The sequence below is a fragment of the Acipenser ruthenus genome, chromosome 18, assembly GCF_902713425.1.
Source record: "Acipenser ruthenus chromosome 18, fAciRut3.2 maternal haplotype, whole genome shotgun sequence".
In the NCBI taxonomy this organism is placed as follows: Eukaryota; Metazoa; Chordata; class Actinopteri; order Acipenseriformes; family Acipenseridae; genus Acipenser; species Acipenser ruthenus.
This window is the reverse complement of record NC_081206.1, coordinates 3917966-3940199: the sequence shown is the minus strand read 5'-3', so window position 1 is coordinate 3940199 and position 22234 is coordinate 3917966. Positions and strand designations below refer to the sequence as shown.

Genomic DNA, 22234 nt, shown 5'->3' with positions numbered 1-22234 from the left:
ATTTTCTACCCAATTTGAAAAGCTCAATCTGAATGTCACCTTAGGCCAGATGTTTTTGGAAGGCACTGTAGAATGCAGTGCAGCACAGTGTTTTTGGAAGGCATTTAGAATGCAGTGCAGCACAGTGTTTTTGGAAGGCACTGTAGAATGCAGTGCAGCACAGTGTTTTTGGAAGGCATTTAGAATGCAGTGCAGCACAGTGTTTTTGGAAGGCACTGTAGAATGCAGTGCAGCACAGTGTTTTTGGAAGGCACTGTAGAATGCAGTGCAGCACAGTGTTTTTGGAAGGCATTTAGAATGCAGTGCAGCACAGTGTTTTTGGAAGGCACTGTAGAATGCAGTGCAGCACAGTGTTTTTGGAAGGCATTTAGAATGCAGTGCAGCACAGTGTTTTTGGAAGGCACTGTAGAATTGAGTATATGGGTTACACTGTGTTGAAAAATATTAGAAAACAAATAAAAAAAATATCATAAGCAAAGTAGAAGGGGAGTGATACAATCGTGGTAGTGCTACAAAGAAAATACATTTGACATATTCATGCTTTTACTTCAATGTATGTATTCATTTGTTACTACAGTAAGTAAGTGCCAGTCAAAAATAATCAGAATAAAACCAGTGCCGTGCTCAAACAAGTCTAAATTCTTTATCTAAGAAAAACACAGATGTTTCTTCCCAGCACAAGAGCTACAGTAGGCATTATATCTGAGGAAGGGGGATGAACAGGAGCAGGGTGAGCACAGGCAGATTAAGAAATCTGTTCAATGTGTTCCTATCCAGGGTTTGCAGATTGCGAGCGAGTCGACCAGTCTGTGCTCCTCACATCAATAGGCTGTCAAGCTGTTAGAAGGCTGATTGCTGAGATCAGGCGATGTTACACGGCACAGCATTTACACAAAATGGGAAAACATAAAAGTGAATGAGCTTCTTACATCTAGATTTATACACAGGAAAAATCTAAATACAGTACTTACACCTCCTGTACAACACTGAAAATACCATAACAGTTCACGCCACAAGATATTTCACTGGATTTCTAGGAAAGTCGCTCAAAGTAAAAGGGGGAAACCAAAAAATCCAGATATTATAACGTTGCAAATACAGTGAAATACATGTTAAGCACAGGAGAGCACAGGTTTGTATCGGCAATGCAAACTGTTATTTACCACAGTAAAGTGCGGTCAATATTTGTATGAGGGTAGATTTTCTAGTATATTTTTATTATAACAAATGTCAGGGGCACTAGCAGCAATGTTTGTTGTAATTCCTCTGCACAGGGTTGTTTTGCATCCTGTTCTGTGTGTCAACTGTGCCCCCTGGTGGCGAACATGTATTGCAGAATTTACCCTTCGTATGTCCTGTGAAATCTGTTTATTAGGACTGCTCAAGTCAACGTGGCCTTTCTGGAAAATACATCAAATACATTGCTTGTACAATGAATCAAGGTCACTATAGAATTAATTGTATGTTGCCATATATAGCAACCTAATGAGATGAGCTTGCTAATGAGATACAATACAGCACAGAGAACCATTGCTGACACAGGACTGTGTCGGTTGGCAATATGTTGATAATAATATTGACTACAATAGTGAGAAGCCACATTAACGATAGGGTACTGCAGCTGGGGGAATCACCAAGGCATTTTAAGGGTTAAATGTACACTATTTCTAGTCAATAGTTTGTTGTTTACTCTCCTTATTTAATCTGTTTGCTGTAAAGCTTGTCTGGGATTTGTACATAAATAAGGTACCAGCACTTAGCTTGTCACCAGTTACTGGTGTTTTCAGCAAGGTCTGCTGTTCATTGTCATGCCATTAACAGATATTTCATTGTACCACCCTGTAACTTGCCTAACAGGAGTTAGCATTACTACATGCAGCATGCTAGGTGCACATTACACTCATCCATTTCAAGTTATTGTGCTGATTGTGGCCTGCCACCATTGCCACTGTCCCTCACACCTACTGTACTCGGTTAAAACTCCTAGCTTCACCACTGCAGTGCTTCAGTCCTGCCGTGCCCAATCCACAGGGAAATGTTTCTGGATATTAGATTTGTCAGGAAATAGGGAAACCGGGATTCAGAGCCTGATCTAAATGCTTGACAGCTGTAGTTACAGATGCTATCAACCAGCATGTCCAAGGCGATAAAAAGAAAGCAGGTCTTATTAATAGGTAACAGCTGCTCTTCACTAATTTGTTCAATTAAGAGAATTGACTGAGCTTCTTCGGCTGTTCCAGGACTCCTGGGGCGATTCTATTATGCGACAAAAATAGTTTCTACTCCCTGCGTTAGCACTTTGGTCGCTATTAAGGGGTTGTGTGTTTATGTAAACCATCTCTCATGCTGACAGTATAGGATACATTTACCTACACTTCAGGATACTCTGAAGCTCCACTTAAATTGATTTCTTTACGCTGAACCGTACATCTCAGGCTCCAAAACTAAAGATTTAAAATACATTTCCATTCCTATCACTAACAAGTTCTCAAAGATTCCCTTTTGTTTTGGTCTTTTCACTTCGACTCGTTTCATCCACATCCTGCTGTTATTCCTGTTCCATGGGTAATAGAACCCTGCATGGCCCAACAGTTTCCTAAAAGGCGAGTGTAAGGCTCAGGTGGGGTCTAATTAGCTGTAACACAGGAAATGAACCGTCTGCAGCGTTGTAATTCCTATAATTACATCATGCTGTCATTTGTTGTGTTCAAGCCCAGAGGGAACAGTTCCCTGCTGAGCCACCCACACCACTTCATGCACTGCAGCTTTCCTAGGAGGTCTCCCATGCAACTGCAGGCCGGGCCTAATGACTCTTAGGTCCTGCCTGCTAAAAAGATTAAAATCCAAGGTGGTATAGAGGAATCAGTTAGCGGATTAGAGAGATTAACAACGCGGCTTTTATGTTGCTTTTAGAAAAACAGCCAAGTCTTCTAATGCATAAATAAAATGCCACCACACACCACAATGTCGTATATACAAATACAAAGTGATGCAAGGACAGAGGTCAAGCAAGGACAATGCACCTTAGCCAAGCATCTTAACCCCTGCACTGAAGAAACAGGATTTTTTGTACAACCAGTGGATCTTACGTGTTGTACCTCCTTTACACTGCAGGGGCCAGTCTGCCCCTCAGCTGGTCTTCCTACCATCCCTTCACAGTATGTACTGCATGTACATAGTGCACTGTGTAAATATCCATGCATGGTCTATTCTTAGAAGAGGTCTGTACGACTCTCAAACTCTCTAGCCCTTATTTATTTCCTATGCACACTCAGTTTCTTCCTTAACTGCTGCTGTGATTCGCCTGACGGGTGGTTACCTAAAGAGAAAATCCGTCTGACTGGAAAACTCATGGGGGAAATAAAAAATAATTGATATACTGTAACTTGCCTTACATCTTTGGTCAATTATCATGCATGTCACCCATTAATAGAACAGTAGCTTCAATGCAATCACCTCTATCACTATATATTAGCACATGCTTACTTACTCTGCCACACTGAGCCTCAGCATGAACCTGCTCTTCTTTATCTAAAGTCTCTCCAGGCTTTAACAGGCTGTTCTATTCAGTTTTCTGTTGTATTCAGTTTTCTCCTTCATCTTCAGAACTTCAGCAGTCCCAACAGTATTGCCTAATGCCACCCCAACTACAAACACGCAATTCTGAGCTGCTTATTTCACAATTCCCTGGACACTTATTTAGTTTGGTACTCCATGACTGACGACGAGATTAAGCAATTTGCCTCTAGATTCATCTGCAGTGTTTACTCTGGAGAGGTTTATGGCAGGGCTCCCTGTAGGCAAAGCACAACATCAAAGCTTCTGATTGTACCGAGTGCTTTGTAACGGACGCCTGAAACAGACATGCTTTGCAGTTTTCAGTCTTCCCAAGTGGCCTGTTTCGGATCAGTCAATAACCAGCATTGGAAACGGTCTCAGTGGTTGACATACCACAATGCTCGCTTACCTTTTCTACTGATACTCATGCCTGACTAAATGTTTCATCAGCTTTCCAGTGCATCCACTCAGAAAGGCTTCTCGCAGTGCCTGGAGATACAGCTCAGCGTATCACAAAGATCTGTTCCTGTTTAGGTTATTGACTGACAGATTGGACCTGGGTGCCTAAGCCATTGTAGATAACAAGGTGCTAGCAGCTCTATTAGAAATGCAAGGAGGTCTTCATATAGAGAGATTAACGTCTGTGGAATTCATAAGGGAAAGGATGATCTTTTTAAATTCATCTTAATCTGTGCTGGTGCAAGACAGATCCCCTGGACTGGCGCCTCTGTATTTGAATTTAAACACAAGTGCTGCAGTGCACTGCGGAGAAGGAATGAAACTGGACAAGGAAACAGCGCCCTCTTAACACTGGAAAGCCAGAGGGTTAGAGGGCCGGATTACCTGTTTGTATCAGCAGAGGCTTTTTCAGAGCGCTCTGCGGGCTGTTGATAACAGGTAGCTGGGGGGAAACCAGAGACGAGGATTTAGGACAAGTCACCAACTTTCACCAAGGGCTTCAGGCTGTAGATCAATTAAATTGAGGTCAACAGCAAATATTCAGTTTGTCACATAAGAACACAAGATTGCCATCCAGTGGTAGAATGCAGTTCTGTCTCATGGGAATGCTTATAGCTGATCCATGTACAACAGTACTGCTGGTTTACAGAATATTACATATTTGTACATGAATACAGGATTTCATTCCCCTTATTAATAAATACTGATGTGTTTTTCACCCTATTCTAGCATAAGAGTTACAATGTTACCTTTAGTAGTACAAAAGTATCATTCTAGTTTTTCAGTTTCAACACAGACTGAATGCTCAGAACCTCAGCAACACTCCCTAGCTGTTTCAGGTGCTGCGTCATGCTCAGAATAGCAGTGGTAATAAACCTCTGTGGTTGGGTATGCTTAATAGTAACCCCTCCTTAATTCGCAGCCTGAATTACACATCAAAAAACAAACTGCGAATGTTGGAAACAGTCTATTATTACACAGGTAAATATAAGACTTTTACAATTTATAGTTAATATGGCCTAACAATGAACCAATTCAGTGAATTGCCAAATGGACTACAATACCACACACATGCCTAGGGGAATTCTGCTGATCTGAATGCACATGTTAAAGGGGGATGTTCTCCCACTCCTTGTGAAGCTTTACCTTCAGTGTTTGCAAATGGAGTTTCTTGTCCAGCCCGTTCTATAGACGGGGAATACGACTCAGGAGCATGTCCTGTCTGTATTTAAAGCAGGGGAGGGGAAACTCTTACAGGACTTCTATAGTAGGTTTAATTGCATAGTTAAAACTACATTAGCACTAGATGGAGGTTTCAAGTGGAAATAACCAATGTTTTTAAATGATTCTCCTCACCTCATTAGCTTAACATTATCCCTCATTTTGCAGGTGGTCTGACTATCCGCACCTCTTCTGTAGCTCATCTGATCCTGGTATGGTTTTCATAAAACACAAGTGTAAGGCTCATGTGGGATTCAATGGCAGCTACCAAAAGCAATCAAGCCAGGTAAATATAACCCTACAGCTCTTTGCCGTCTCTGTCGATATACTGATCAGCAGAAAATGATTTTTTAAAACCTCGGTCATACAGCTTTAATAGCCTCAATTAAATAACTGACGAGGGCAAGGTTGAAACAAGGAGTGTGCTAATAAACAGATTCTACAAACATATTCATGATGTGAGGTAAGAAATATAACATCATCAATACTGTACAAAGACTCAGACAGATCAGCTTTCCATGCTTGAAAACATGCTTTCAAAGGACTGCCCTGATAAAATGTCTTTGAAGAATGACAGCTGACCTGGAGTTCAGAAAGCACAGTAGAGATCAGGTGCAAGAAAGAGGAAAACACAGGAGTCCACAGTACAGATAACTTTGTTTTTAATGAAGGAGTTAATTCTCTTTCAATCCTATATAAAACAATAGCAATTTTTTTTTTTTTTTTAAGTAAAATATTTACATATAAACAAGTGACTGTGCAAAATTTACAAGAAAAGAGGGAGAGACAGGTCTGGGATTTCTGTTTTTTTTTTCTCTGTAAAAGACAAAAAAAGGAAGTAACAGCTGTCAAAAATACTGATTAGCATTCAGTTCACACATTAAAGTCCACTGAAGAGTTTTTTTTTTCCCTTGATGAACGAACACAAAACGACACACGACGAAAACGAAAACAAAAGTATTTACAATCATAAAAGTACAATCGATAAACAATTTCAATACAATGCTTGTGAAAAATATAAAGACAAAATTAGTATATTTAATAAAAAAATAGGTACAAAGGGTTTGGACTCTTGTTTGCTTTAAAGTAGGTCTTATTTAAATGCAGTCCTTTTTTAGCAAAATAATTATGTTGTACATAGCATTATTTATGTGCCAAAGTTATATACAATTACTGGCAATTTAGTTATTTCCAGACTTTAATTTTTTTTTAAATCTACACTTGATTTATACTTAAAAACACTTCTCGGGTAGTTACTTGATATTTTTCTTATTGCAATTTTTATTTTATTTAATTTTGCTAGAAAAAAAACAAACCCAGTGCAAGTAAAATATATTTATGCAGAAAAAAAAAGTTATTAAAAGTCTTTTTTTTTTTTTTTTTAAGAAATGTATCAAACAAGTAATATTAAAAAAAAAAAAAATTAAACATTCAAAACAATGGAGATTTGTTTATAGGCCTCACAGGCCTTTTTTGACATGCAAAGACGCTGTTCAAATCAAGAGAACACATTATATAGCTCTCCAGAATTCAAAGACATACAGCAAACTGACATAAATAATAGAGTCGTTATTTTGCAGGTGCTTAAAAGCTACCGATAGACAAAAGGTAGTTATTAATTGCTTAGCCTTTCTAGCTCAGATACAAATATATGGCTTATTTTGGCAAGAAGGCAACTCAGTTTAAACAAACAGTAACAATTATTTGTCCAGTCATAGAATCCACAGTCTGTCATAATAACAATAATAATTATAATAATATTTATAACAAGATTTTATAGAAACTATTTTTACATTTTACTTTATAAACACATACAAACCCACCCAAAGTCTGATTTTTTTCTTTTTTTTTTGCACCACTGTCCGTCTGCATGTTACAAAAAAAGGTGCACTCTCAGTAAAATGAAAATATTAAAAAAAAATAATAATAAGTGTCCCGTGAATGCTTTCTCTCCTGCCAATGGAAAGCCATGAGTCTTGCCAGCGGTGCCCGTGCTACTTCAGGAATGCTTGGTATAGCAGATGTGAATGGCTTGTCTCGCTCTCGTTTTCCAAACAGTGGAGGAGGTCCCTGAGGCTGACCCGTGTGATCCGTTGTCGAGTGAACTGCCTCGCCGTGGCGACTGAAGGGCTGCCTGAAAGCGACCCACTTGAACCAGAGCCCTGGAGACAGACAGAATCAGTGTGTGTGAGAGAGAATGCAAATATATCCCAGGGGTATTCAGTATATGCAGTCCACACAACTATTGAGACCAGGGCTGGGGTCAATTCCTGCTTTTCAATTCCAAAAATCAATTCTCAATTCCAATTCCCTTTTAATCAATGCCAACACATTACTGATCAACATTACAATTAGCAGTATTCTGTTCAAATGAGCTTCTCACAGTGGCAACAAATTACTTACATTGAAGTCACTGTTTGTCAATTACGAATGGCGTCAAATGAACAAGCACAACAATTCTTATTTCCTTAAAATATAAATTCCAATTCCTACACAGTAGATATGCAGAGCGCTGTTGTGAGACGTGTACATGGGCTCTGTTTGCCCAAGCAATGTGCTAAAGATTATGTATGTAATTGAAGGGAATATTTACATTCAGCCAGCATGAGCATTGAATGAATGAATGGATATCTGCAAAGAAAACTGTGAAATGAAACAAAAAGCTAAAGGAGAGAATACTGCAACTATGCACTAAACTGTATGTCAAGTACGCCTTAAAACGCCTTGTTAGGCTGTTAGTGTTTATATTCTAATTGGCTTGCTGATTAAAGCAATTTAATTAAATGCACAGTTGGTAATGCTGTAGCTGTTTCATCAAAATGATTAGCGTTTTACATTTTAATTCACTGAATACCAGGTAAATGATACTCAATAAGTCCCAATTTGGATGATTTCTTTTTTTTTCCCCCGAATTCTGATGAGGAGACGGTAATTTATGGTTGTCTAAACGTATGGCACAAAACCTTTGTATTTCTGCAACCTCGTTTATTGTATCACATGGTGTTAGTTTTTAACATGGTTTTAATTGAGATCCAGGTCATGTGTTTGAATCTCTCTCAAGCAACACGTGAACAGAGTTTAAAACACTGGTTTGGCAGTGAATATCAATATTTGTGTCCCACCCCTAATTACTATTAAAACGATAACCTTTAAATACAGTTTCTTTCGACTAGCACCTTCATCGATCAATTTATTATAGCACCTAGTTAACTTCTTTAAAGGAGATACTACATATCAAAAGGAGTTATTTGATTGGTAATGAGAATATATAGGGAATATATCAATGGGCAGCATGTTCAATTTCAGTACTAGAAATCTACATGCTTACTGTGTTGTGTTACAACATCTAGATTTATTTTACCAGCTCCAAAATACAATGTTCTGTACAAGTTAGGTACTGATTCATGGACTTTTTGAAAAAAACTAAAACAAACAATGCAAATAAAGAAATAAATGAATGAATGAATGAATGAATGAATGAATGAATGAATAAAATGTGACGATACCTCCGCCCCAGCCCCGGGTCCAGGTGAACCCACTTTCCTCTTCTTTCTCGGTCCTATCGCTGCTAAGGCTGTGAGGTTGGCGTCTCTTTGTCTTATCTGTGCCAGCTCCTGCTGCTGCATCTGTTTTAAAGCAGAACATACCCGTCTCAGAGAAGGTAGGTTTTACAAGGGACTACAGTGCTCTAGATAGAGATATATACAAAACAAATCTGTAGAAATAATAAAAAAGCATGCAGTTGAGGTTTTCTGGGTAATATTAAGGAACAGACGGAAGCGCAGCTTGTCTGACTCTGTTTGATAAGTAACCGTGTAACGCTGGTGAAGTTAACCTGTAGCAGCAGCACAGGGTGTTAAACAGACTGCCTCGTACTGCACTAAAACAAATGGACAGAAATTACCGAATATAAAGTACTGGGGTTTCTTCTTTTTCCACACTCTTGAGTGGGTCAGGTTTCCGGTGTAAAATGTGTAATAAACAGCTTTATTTTTTGTAAATAGTGGACATTTTTTTTAGGTACAGATCGGCATAAACTGCAAAGGGCCTTGAAAAACAACACGCAATGGGCCCTACTGAACTGCTGAGCTGAAGAATGGAACCCAACCTCTTTGGCCTTCTGTTTCAACCGGAGCTGCTCTGGGTCTTCTTGACGTGATCGTGACTAAAGGGGAGACAAAAACAATGAACCAGCAGTTAGCGCTCTGTTTGAATATCAACGGGAGTACTGGACATCACCTTTGCCACACTGTAGAACTTTAGAGAAAAAGACCATGTTTCACATTAATGGAAAAGTTACCATCCTTCAGTACAGTTATATTCCACTAGATGTCAGTGTACTCATAATAATGAAGAAGCCAAGAGCATCTGCGTAGAGTGACTGAAAGAGAATTCCTACCAATATGAATAGCGTGAAGTGGTTCAGCACTTCTTAAATTCTCAAGAATCCTAGAATAAAGCTAGAAATAAAGCACTGAAGCATTGACACTGGTCTAGTACAGTTTTCGGTTGTTCCTTATTCATGTAAAAATGAAGACATGTATATAACAGAAATGAGCTTACCTTTGCTGCTTTCATTAAAATCTCTCTTTCCTGCTCCTCTTTCCTCTGTTTCTCTATCTGATCGAGCTGCTCGAAGAACTTCAGCTGTGAGCGCACATCACTAATCTGCTCGTACCGCTCATCTTCCTGCAAGCACAGCACCAACACGCAGCCCTTAGAAACCAGGTATTAGAAACTCTAACCACAGCCCCAATCAGAGCCGTGGGTTCAGTCTCACGTGTCTAAATATCGATTAACGAAGCACATGGAATAGTCAGTCTTACCTTGTATGTTATATTCCTTTGCTGCGCAATCTCTGTTACTTTCTCTATTAAGCTCTGTAACCTTAGCTGGGTTGCATGTGACACAATGTTGACTATGTCTGGCCCCAGTTCTATTATTCCATATTGTTTGCCTATATGAAACAATATAAAAAAAGAAAAAATACATAACTATAGGATTCAAAGCCAAACTGCTTTTGACATTACTAGACAGCAAACAGGTGATGATGGCTCTTTTTCACAATCAACCAAACTGTTCATGGCCAACTCTACAAACTCTTCAGCTAGAGATAGACGTGTTTTTTAATTTATTTTTTATTTTGCTATTACTTTTAAGAAAAAAAAAATCCATTGAAATAAACAGCAACACCAACTTATAGAACGATGTCAAGAGTAGATTTCAAACATCTCATGAAATGCTTGCAAAATAAGAAACTGCTTCAGAAAATTATAGCAGAAAAATAAAAGGAAAACTCACATTCATGGATTCATTTAGCATTCGAAAACTATTAACATTTCTAAAAGAAACCGCAATTACCTATTTCTAATAGTCTTCTATGCAACGACGCTGTCGAGAGAAATGCTTCGTCTTTACAAGACCTCGTTAGCGTGCCCACGAGTTCCGAGTTCGTCGCGAGAATCCGGGCGCTTTCTTCAGACAGATTCACTCCAGCCATTGATGCAACATCGTTGATATCGTCATCGTCACTGAAACCCAGGAAGAGCATTTAGCGTTCGCATTACCACAGTGTGTGCTAGAACAGCTTGCTTTACTAGAAACGGTTCATGCAGAACTCTGTCTCGATCGGGGATTACACTCCTTTGTGTCAATATTCTTTTCAAGGCTTTTGCAGATTTTATTTATAATACTGTATCAATCAATTAATTTGAGCAGCATAAAAAAATAAATAGTCTATCCCTATACTGAAATGACAGGCGAGTTACACAACTACAAGGGATACACAAAACATGGGCTGTTTGATTTGTGTCCGTTCCCAACACAGTACATGCTGAGTTGGCGCCTGCTCTTGCGTTCTGCTGCTTGACACCTCTGCACCGCAAACCCTGAAACAGTTCTCACCGGAAGGAACCTCCTCCAGCTTCTTTGAGTTTGTTCCTCTGTGCAGCGGAGGCCTGTGCGAAGCCAGGGGGAAGCCCTTTGTTTCCAGGTAATACTGTATGTTTCATAACCGGGACTTAAGAAGAGACAGGATAGGGAGTTAGAGTCTATCTGCATGCTAATGTATTATCTGCATTTCAAATTCCACTGAGTTGAATTCTAATTCAATGGTGGAAAGGCTACATCTGATACCATTTTGCATAAGGTTGCCCTAGAGGTCCAGCAAAATACCACTCGATGCATGTTATCTCATGCAGATAGTCATTTCAGGTATTCAGAGCTGCCTTGTGGCATCATGTCACAGACTACATGTTTCCTGTGTATTGCTGGCACCTGTCTGGTCTCCTTATCGCACCAACAGGTTCACATAAGTTGGATTTTATAAACCAGTTCTGTTGTTCATCTGTCACCATTTCACACAGGGAGTGGGAAAGGCCCTTAAAACGTGCTCATTAAATGAAATATTATTTTATGAATCTCATTTGAGGTATAAATAATATCTGTAAGTCAAATCATGTCTTGACACATACAATTAGAGAATGTTCATGGTAAACATATTGCCCCCTCCCCCTATATATGTGTGCACTTTTGTAATCAACCAGTAGATGGCAGCAATGCTCTGCCATAAAAAGGCATTTGTCAATACATGACATGACATGTGATTTGAAACAATTGGCAACACATTTAATGCCGTTTGCCAAATGACCTTAGGTAATAGAAATCAGGCATTAGTTCATGATCTACACGTTATACTGCTAGATGGGTTCACAGACAGTTGGAAATAGCTGAAACTTGGTTTAGACAGCGGAGAGAAAGAAAAGGGTTGGCCTGAAAATCAATGAAGGGTTTCACTGAAAGAGAGAAGTTACTACAAAAAGAGTCTGACCGATAGTGTACCTGTCTGAAGAGGTTTTAGCTGCACATGCTGTGGCGTACTCAACATGATCCGATTGTGGGGCGGCCTCAGAGTCACCATGGGGGTTTGCGTCAGGGTTACCTGGGATGGGCGCACCATGGTCCCCTGCTGCTGTGACGGGAGAACCTGCAAGAAACGCATGGTTTACAAAACCGCTCGTTTAAGATTTAAAAAAACAAGTCGAAAAACTCTCAGCACAGCACAACTGTTAACTCCGCCCCAATCGGCAGACTGCTAGTGCAAATCAGACAAAATAACTCAACACAGCAGCCCAGTTAACTGGTCCAGGTTTTGAGTGTGTTACATTTTTTGTATGACTTGTTTACATACAAGACAGTGAAACTCTTTTATTTATTGATTTATTTATTGTCTTTTTGCAAAGGTTTTGTACTTGATATATAAACAGCATACTCCACGTAGGGTGCTGTGGTTATTCTATTACCGAGAGAACGGCTGCAAAACAGTCGATCCTCCTTGACGGAACGACTGCACTACTCCAAGAAAGTTATCGATGGCGATAGGGATTGTTACCAGTGGTGTGAGCTGCCCTGGTTTGGTGTGCCCAGGCTGAAGGGTGCTGGTGAGGGTGGCAGTGGCTTTTCCGGCTGAGCGTTGAACTGACGACCCCAGGACCACCGCTGTGAGCGCCGTGCTGGTCTGACTGCTGGGCTGCTGGAGCTGGCTCTGCTGGATGAAAGCTGCCGAGTCTGGGGTGAGCTGGCGCAAGGCAGGTAGACTCCTCTGCAAAACATACAGGAGCATGTGGTCAGCAGCTTTACAATGAGATGAAATGGAATTAAACACATCAAATCATCTTTTAAAAACACAACACTGTTCCAATTTTACACACAGTTTAAACAATTAGAATAAAAAGGTCTTGACATAACTTTTTTTTTTTTAGTAGGGATTACCTTCAGGAAAGGCACAAGATATGGTTGAGGTGAAGAATTGAGTTCCCTGTAAAGCCTGCTTGTAAAATCTTCTGCTTCAATTTTTCCTTCCTGCAAAAAAGATGGCATTTTAAAACAGCCTTAAAATAGACAAGTCCACCCATGTACATTGGGACCACAGGCGTGCACGATATGGAACCACACAGGAAGCGTTTTACTAACGGCCAGTGCCAGTGCACAGCACATTTTCTTTCTTACCAACAGGTTCTGCACCAGCTCCTTCACATTAGCAGCCGTCTCTGAGGACTGTTTTCCACTTGATGCCAGCTTAATTAACGTCGATAGAAAGTTCTTACATTTTTTCACATTTTCCAAGGTTTCCTGCAAAGAAAAGGGGATCAGTGCTTGAACAATTGAGAATGCAAGCTTTTGGATGAAATCGGTCAACACAGAGGTGAAGCAGGTTAATACACACACAATGCGCTGCAAGTGTTTTTAGTTTGCATATACAATCCAGTCAACAAAGTTCACAGTATTTTAGCACAGTATTTCTGCAGTTTTTCCATGCTTTTCCCATGGTTATGCTGTGCATTTTCCATAGTTTATCCTGGTTTTCCATGTTTATTAATATGGTTTACCATACCCCGACAGTCTTCACTATGCTTTATTACACTTTGCTGTTCTTAAATGTCTGTGTCCAGTGTAAATATAGTCAATTAAATAAGCAGGGAGGAGTACAGAGACATGATCAACACTGAAGAGACACTAACGCAGATGCTGAGAATAGGTCATCTTCAACCTGTATGCATCAAAACAGCAGTATGGCAGAGAGGTCTTGTTCCATAATGAGACGAGGAGAGGGGTGTGCTCTGTATCCCATGCAGTGCGAGTGAAGGTGAAGTCTCTTACCGTGGCAGTGGCCCCTGTGGCCCCCGGTACTGTTCTCTGTGGTGTTCCTGGCTGCACCGGGGACGCTGCTCCTATTGAAGCGGTTGTGGAGGCCCCTCCCAGCACGATCTGGGGCTGCAGAAAGAAAAAAATAAATAAGAGCCAATCATTTTGTTAAACGGATCTCTGTAAATATGTTTGCAAGCCCTGGCAGAAGTTTCTGCTGTACCTGCACGACAGGAGGTCTCTGTAGTGTGGTGGTGGCCTGTACTGTGGTCTGGGCTGCAGAGGTCTGCTTGATGATGGTCGTTGGGGTCACCTGCCTGGCAATCATGGGTGTCCCAGGGGCCTGACGATTAACAAAGAGGCACTCCGTTATTGAACCCATTATCCATCCTTCCTACTATACTTCCAATAGCTATGCTCTTGGTCTAAAAACAGTACTGTAACGTTTTTAATTAACTATCATGAATAAATGCAGCCATCCTGCTTAGAAACTTGCTTTGCATATCTAAAAACATATATTCTGTAAGTACTCTGAAAGTGCGTTATGTAATATGTACAAGTTTTCTGCAGCTTTTATTTATTCTCATGGCCAAGGAATTAAATATTTAATCTCAATGGGTTTATGCTGGAAAAATCCTTTAAAAAAAAAAAAAATACATTCAGCAGTTCAAGACAACCCCACCTGCCTAACTGAATGAGTGAGCACACCCTCACAATTGATTGGACCACAGCTGGAGATAGAAGAGTCGGAAGGGATGCCAATGAAACGAAATGCAAGAAGGGGCGAGTTACCAGTAAGAGTTACTTGGTTTGAATTAGAAGTTGCAATGCAAGTAGGGAGCAGTCTTTTCATTAATTAAAGTAATAACCCAAGCAGCCAGTACCTGTAGCTGGACAGGGGGAGTGCTGGTGGGCGTGGCGGGGCGCGGAGCCATGGCGTTCTGGGACTGGGACTGGGCCTGCATTTGAGCGAGAGTCTGCTGGTGGATCATCAACAACTGGCCGCTGTCACTGCGCACCAGCACCATCCCTGCAAGGCACAAGCACCACTCTGCGTTAATACTGAAGCAAGACCACCACTCAGTGTAAGACCGTACAGGACCTGTTCATAAAACTTAAGGACTCTTCTAAGGAATGTTTTATTTTTTGGGACTGCTTTTTTGTGATCATAATCACCCTCTCAAACGGTAAATTGAAAAATGAGAATACACTTCTAACCCAAAGGTGGGAACTTGATTTAATTCACAGAAATGACTGTTTAAAAAACAGTCCTTAATAAAACAATCCTTAATACGGTCCTTGAGGTTTTGTGAACAGGTTCCAAAATGTTTACGTTATCAGTAAGCAATATAAAATAAAACCTGGGAGTTGAGGCTGCAACACAGATGCCATAAAATATTTCCAGTTGGGGCACATTTTCTAGCACTGTGAATCTATTCTAAAATCCTGGAACGGTAATATACAGTAACTAAGCACAGAGTACCATTAAAGGAAAATACACAATGTTATATTTGCAAACCACAGCATAAGGATTTCCTTCCAGTGGCTAACATTTTCCTATCCTGTGAAACAGAGGGACAAGGGCTGCCTCTGCAGAACCTGACTGCTCAGACTGTATGGAGGGTTTCCAACCCTTTCCACTGAGCTGCTTCTTTCCTCCAGTGGGAGCAGGGTCTAGTCTTCTGGTCTCATGAAAGTCACCAATGTTGGCCAGAGCTCGCTGCCTTCAAAGATTAAAAAGGTACTGCTCTTCACCAATGTCCCTTTCAAGCTACAAAACTGGAAAACAACCTGCATTTCATGCAACCAGTGTATAAGTTAATGTAAAGTACCTGGAAAATCACAAAACAGGAGCAGGAGCCAAGGGATTAAAAATCCCATTAGCAAACTAGCAGCTGAAAATGACAAGGGCTGTACATACTGTAATACATCGTGTTACAGCCAAGTCAGATAGCAACGGAAGAACAGAAGAAAAGTTACTAAGGAGAGAAGGCCATTCGGCTCATCAATGCCAATCCAGTTCCTACGAACACAGAACTTGATTCAGCACCAACACCCTGGCGTGGTAAACTCGTGCACTCACCGATACTGTGTAAAAAAAGGGTTTCCTATCCAGCGAGTCTCCACTCAACGTCTAACTGTGTCCTTGGCTCCCGGGCTCTATGCTGTACCCTTTGTCGACTCCTTATGGGATTTTTAGACTAGCTTTTAAATAAAAGCTAATTATGAACGCACTTGAAATGACAGAAATCCCCCTTCTCAATGAACGGACAAACGTGACATGCTGTACGTGTTTGAGGTCTGGAGTCGTGTTTCCTGGTTCATGAACGTCAGTGTTTGCAAGTGTATGGGGGATCAGTAAGTGTCCTGTGCAGGTATATACCAAAACTAGGATTGTGATTTTTTATAAAAGCAATTATCATTCACATATACAAAAAACTGCTGTGAAGAACCAGCATTAGGATGCTAGCCTAACGACTGCTTTCACTCTGATTAGTACAGATCTTGAACAACCTTACCTAAGGCTACATTAAGTATTACGACATAGATTAGTGCTAATCGTGGTCTGTGAAACCTGATGTAAATGTTATACAATTCCTTAGATTAAAATCCCAGGTGACATGATATTATTAAAGGCACAACTAGCACAAAACATTAGAATGAAATGAAGGCTTTAGGACAGAATACTTCACGAGGTAACAAAATAGGTAGCAGGCCAATTGAAAGGTTCTTTTTATGGCCAGGTTTTTAAATTACTTATTTATTTAGAACTATATTATTTAGGGCTTATGAAAGGCGAGGGATAAGTTGTCTTGTTCAAATCCTGCCAATGTTGCTACTGTAGGTGTCACGGATTTGGAGTGGACAGATTAAACTTCCTTTATTCTCCCTATAAAAAAAAGGACGTGAATTGAACTTTAGCATAAACAGTTACATTGCATTAAGTTTTACTACACGCATTAGCCACATCTGCTTTGGTTTTAATGATGCACTTGTATTCTTCTATAAAAAAAAATTACTTTGAGAAAAAGGATGTGTGTGTGTCAGAAAGTAATTTCCAAGACTATAATAACAGTATAATTGACTGGCTGTTTAAAACCACAGGCATGCAGTATTTTTGATCAACGCAGTTCAGCAGTCCTGCCTCACACAGGTGCAACACCAAGGCAGTACTGTGGTTTGCAAAGATTCTGAGGCTCTGCTTTGCACTGGTACTAGACATCTGAATAGATAATAAACATGAAATTCATAAGATGCTTGTACTTGATCCAATTGGATCTGTCCAAAATAATTATAGCTGTGCTACTCACGCTGCCTGTTATTTCAAATGAGCTACATTGGAAGATATGCCCTGCAGACCCAAGACAAGCAGAAAGAGTTCTACCTCAGGCAACAAGATACAATACGATAAAACCTTACAGGAGCACGCAACGTAAAGGATACAAACAAGGTCGTGACAGACATTCAACAGGATTGGGTTGTTTTGGGTTGAAAACAACGTGTAGAAAAGCAAGTCATATGAAAACTATACAGAAATATTAGGTTGCTTTTTTTTTTGTTAAACACACAACATTTTACATGGAGTGCAACCATCTGCTAACCTTTTCAACATGGGCTTAAAGGGAAGGACACAATTTTAGAACTTGAAATTCCATTCCTTGTTGAAGACTTAATGTATGACCTGACTAAAATAATAATAAAACGAGCTACTTTTTTTTCATAGATATAAAATGTTGTTTTGAAAAGACTCTTAAAACAAGACTCAAAAACTTCTGAAACTTTTACCAAGAACGTGAATGCAGTGGTTGCTAGGCACACACTAACAACAGCCTCCAATGACTGAGCATTAGCGCAGCTGTTGGTAACGGTATATATTTGCCAGCACTGCCTGCCTCAGAAACGTTTGGGATTTGGGGATTTTAGGATTAAACAACGAGAGATTATTAGAGAAAAAAAGACTGGCCCTTTTCAAATCCTGTTTTATATAACGAACCAACAAAAAACTTAAGCATTGTCAAAAAAAAATGGACAACGGTTTTTAAATTGGTGTTATCGTACACAATACTTGTTTATGAACTTTATGAAGTTAATCAAATAAACAACGTCCAATGCACACACAACGACAAACTCTGATTTTGATTATTACATGATGTGCTCTACCTGAAAACGGGATACAACCTAGAGTATTATTTACTGATAAATGCTGATTATTATTGTTAGTATGCTTTAATCGTTATAGGGTTAAGCGTGAAAATGCTTGTAAAGTGAACCAACACTACCCAGATGTCGTTACACAGACAATTATTACGTTATGCTAGTAATGCATTAATGATATGCCGCCAAACGTGTTACAGCTATGTTAAGCATTAACTTTTGACACTTACCTGGAGGCAGCTGAATGTTCTGGATGTTTGGCTGATTTGGGGGTGTTTGAGCCATGCGGGGGGCTAAAACCTGTGGAACAATTGCTCGTATCGCGCCCGGATTGGCCGCAACTGCTGCTGGAGTGGAAGTCCTCGGTACGTTTTGGACAACCGGACCCTTGCCGATTCCTGCAGGTGTGGAGGGCTGCTGAGGGGGTACAGTCTGAAGCCCAGAGTGCATAGGCTGACCAAGAGACAAATTGCCTGCATTTGCAACAACACTTGGTGCCATTGCTTGCGGTGTAGTTTGTATGATAGTTTTGGGAGACTCCGACTTGATTACGTGGGTTGCGATGCTGGCACAAACGCCAGCTGGGGACGGGTTGCTGTTTAAAAGAGAAGTCTGTAACGAGATCCCAGATCCCACGGTCGCAGGGAGGTTAGCGGCATTAACTGTCGAACTTAAAACGGTGTTATTCCCATTTAGCATCGTGCCCGGTCCGGCTGTGTGCATAGGGGGCCTCACAAGTGTTACGGTAGGTCCGGTTCCCAAACTCGTTGTCTGAGACGTAATTACAGTCGAAGTAGCACTCTGTGCATTAAAAAAAGAGCTCTGTATGACAGTGTTTGAGGTGGCAGGTAAAACAGTATTTACATTTCCTTTTACAACCGATCCAGGTCCGTTGTTGACCACTGTGACAGCAGGTGCACTGCCGCTGCTGTTACAAACGGTGCTGGCGGCTGCTGGACTTCCTGAACTGTGAGAGTTCATCGTTACATTACTCCCATTCAAAGTTTGCACTGCATGCGTCCCGGTTTTGCCGCTGCCCGCTCCATGGTCGGGCACAGGGGTTGTCATGGCACTGACAACCACAGATTTGCCGTGGCTGAGTCCGGGCGATGTCTCAGACCCTGCAGATGAAGTGATCCCTGTTGTTGCATCTAGTAATGCTGAACCCTGGGACCTTGTATTATTAATAACACCCCCCTGCACTCCAGCTCCTGTTGGAACGGAAACAGATGAGTGAGAAAAACAAAAACAATGCACAGTTCAAGCTATACTATCTCATGCGCACATCTGTACATGTTTTTTTTCTTTCAGGAAAACACAATTTCACGATATTACATTACCTGCTTTCGCCAGGTCTTGTGCAAGTCCCATTTTGCTCTCTTGGACATTAGCATTACCTGCTCCCGCGCTGACAATGTGGTTCCCCACGACCGGGCCCCGACTCTCGGAGTTCCCGTGACCCGAACCCGCAAGCTGAGACTCCAGGGACCCAACTAGATCGCTAACTACTTTCTCGTCCACCTCTGTGTTAAAGAAAACCTCATCCAACAAATCGGAGCCCGCCGCCATCTTCACTAAGCTCACTGACTGGGGGGGGGCTTACCCGGCACCGCGCACGCGCGATTTGCATCTACGTCATCAGGGAAGGGACTCCAGACAGATCTGATTGGCTGCTCCCTGATTTAAAGGGCGGGACAAATGGCTGAGAGCATCATTATCAAGAAGGGAGAGGATGATGCAGCACCGTCGGTGGCACAGCCAGGGGGAGAACCAATTCTAGTAATGTCACACTGATATAACGCCAATTTCTTTTCATAAAACTGAAATATATCCCGGGAATTGCTTGTTGTAACGTTTTTGGGTGTTTAATCCCGGTTTGGAGTCACTGGGACCATGCAAAACCAAAGAGACCATTTGTTTTGAGGCTTTTGCTTATTGTACGGTTGTTTTAAAATGGCGACGTTGTTTTTTTTTTTTTTTTTTTAATTTATTTATTTTAGAACAGCTCTGTACCTCCGCTGGCTGAGCGCTTGAGGGCGCCACACTTACTGCCGACAGCATGTACTGGTACTACATGCATTTATCAGTTCAAGGTTACTTAACAAAGGTGTAAACTGCATCACGGCAATTAATTGGAAGCAGTCTGTATGTTATATATAAATAAAACAATTTTAATGTACGGTAAGAAGTATCATCAGTCTGGTTGTGTGTTAAGATTAAACATTTTTACAGAAACAAAAGGGATTTTTAAATGACAATAGTTGGATGGCTTAGTTAATATGTACGTCGTCAGGTACTCGTTTCGAATAGCTTTTAGGCGTCTTATGTCAAATGTAAACTTTATTGACGAGCTGTTGCAAGGCTGTAGTATTTATCGCACCAAAAAAACATCTCCATTGATAGATACTGACTTGTTGTAATCATCCTATTTTTTTTCCTTCCTTTCTTTAAAAGTATTATACTTCCACTGTCTTGCCAACACAAGCAACGTACTGTGGCTGAATAATATAAGAATGTAGTGAAAAAGCACAAATTGTAGTCATAATAAGGGAGGTATGAATGTTCCTAATCCATATTGGTGTTATTTATTTTACCAAATGAGACATTTTAGAGATTGGTATGTAAAATCAAATAATCCCCCAATGTGGGTAACAATTGTTGAAGAAATTGCCTCCCCCTACAGTTTAAAAGACTTATTGTTACATGGCCCTCCATCTGCTATGCAGGGTAGCTCTGTTTTTAGATTTGCACATAACATTTTCAAAAGATCAGCCCTACTTTTAAGAGACTTTAAAATAATTTATTTCAGTTCAGGTCTCTGGAATAACCCCAAAATTTTGTATAATAGGAAACCACTATTTAATCTCACATGGAGTAAATCAGACATTAACAAGGTTGGTGATTTATTTGAAGAAAATGTATTCTCTTCTTTAAGATTGATAAAGGATAGATATCATATCCCGAGTGGAGAAACAAGAATTTACCAACATAAAAAAAAACTCTTTAACCAACTTAATCCCTCAGTTTTGCTGTCCTAATCTGACTAAATTGGAGATATTTTTATTAAATCCATTGAATTTAGAAGGTTTTGTATCCAAGTTTTGCAAACTATTAAAAGGTAATTGTTCATCTAATAACATTAGTTTGAAGTCCAAATGGGAGACAGAATTAACAACTCCAATAATGGAATCATCCTGGAATAGGATCAACAAGAATATAAAACTGTCTTCACCAAATGCCAAATTGATATCAATTCAGTACAAAATTATAAACCGAATTCATTATACTCCTGTCCGATTATTAAAGTGTGGTTTGAAGCAGGATGACAAGTGCTGGAGATGTGACTCTGTAAAAGGCACACTTTTACATATGTTATGGAGTTGCAACAAGCTTAATGATTATTGGACTGCAATTTATAGACATATTTCAAATAGTTTACAATTACATATCCCCTACAATCCTTCTATTGCAATCTTAGGAGACTTATCAAATCTTCAACTTGGAAAATCACAGTCTAAATTACTACTTACTTTACTCCTTATAGCTAAGAAAATTATACTAACTTCCTGGAAGGACAGTGAACCCCCCATTGTGGCACTTTGGATGAATTCTGTACTAGATGTAATTAACTTGGAAAGAATAACCTATGCTTTTTTACATAAGGATTCAGAATTTACTGAAATGTGGAATAGAGCTACCTCTTATTTTATGGATACAGATTTGAACTAAATTTGAGTTATACTATACCAATGTATACCTATGAACTACCCCTATATATGTATGAACTACCCATTGTTATTGTAACCTTTGATTTTGACCACTTTTCCCTTGTTCCAACTAATTTAATATATATCTGGAATGTATGAGAGTTTTATATGGATCTGTGAATGACATTTGTGAATCATTAATGTATTATTTTAATATGTATTTATTGCATGTATGCAGATGAACTGAATATGTTTTCTTACAAGATTGTACATTTAAAAAGAAAGTAATAAAATATTAATGGAAAAAAAAGCACAAATTGGGGACCTTTATCATTACAGACAAGCAAACAACTAATGGGTGAACCACAATGCAGAAACACAACTCCGCACAGCTAAACATCAACGTCCCGCAAAGGCCAGCCCAATCACAACGCTTGTGTGAGGAATGAGCTTGCACGCGTCGTTGGAGAGCGCTACCCAGACATCACCGC

The 22234-nt window shown here is 40.1% G+C and overlaps 1 protein-coding gene across 2 annotated transcripts; it reads right to left on the bottom strand.

Annotated features, from left to right (window-relative positions):
• Positions 1-5889: 5889 nt before the first annotated feature.
• LOC117430223 (transcription initiation factor TFIID subunit 4-like) lies at positions 5890-19659 on the bottom strand. Of its 2 annotated transcripts, none has more exons than XM_034905989.2 (16): positions 19434-19659; positions 18267-19247; positions 14766-14911; positions 14105-14224; positions 13897-14010; positions 13246-13368; positions 13009-13098; positions 12629-12838; positions 12079-12223; positions 11143-11257; positions 10600-10769; positions 10065-10195; positions 9802-9927; positions 9347-9403; positions 8745-8864; positions 5890-7400 (listed from the first exon to the last, which is right to left on the bottom strand). In XM_034905989.2, the coding sequence occupies exons 1-16, from the start codon at positions 19603-19605 to the stop codon at positions 7233-7235; spliced, it is 2988 nt and encodes a 995-aa protein (XP_034761880.2). In that variant the 5' UTR covers positions 19606-19659; the 3' UTR covers positions 5890-7232. The 2 variants fall into 2 exon arrangements, with proteins under 2 accessions (XP_034761880.2, XP_034761879.2); XM_034905988.2 differs by having other exon boundaries at positions 19377-19658.
• Positions 19660-22234: the final 2575 nt, after the last annotated feature.

Bases quoted from the DNA above. Each gene is read 5' to 3' on its own strand.
- LOC117430223 (XM_034905988.2), bottom strand. From the start codon at position 19,605: ATGGCGGCGGGCTCCGATTTGTTGGATGAGGTTTTCTTTAACACAGAG. The intron at 13,099-13,245 runs GTAAGAAAGAAA...TCTTTTTTGCAG, and splicing joins AGCTGGTGCAGAACCTGTTG to GAAGGAAAAATTGAAGCAGA. The intron at 8,865-9,346 runs GTTGGGTTCCAT...GCTTTAAAACAG, and splicing joins TGAAACAGAAGGCCAAAGAG to ATGCAGCAGCAGGAGCTGGC.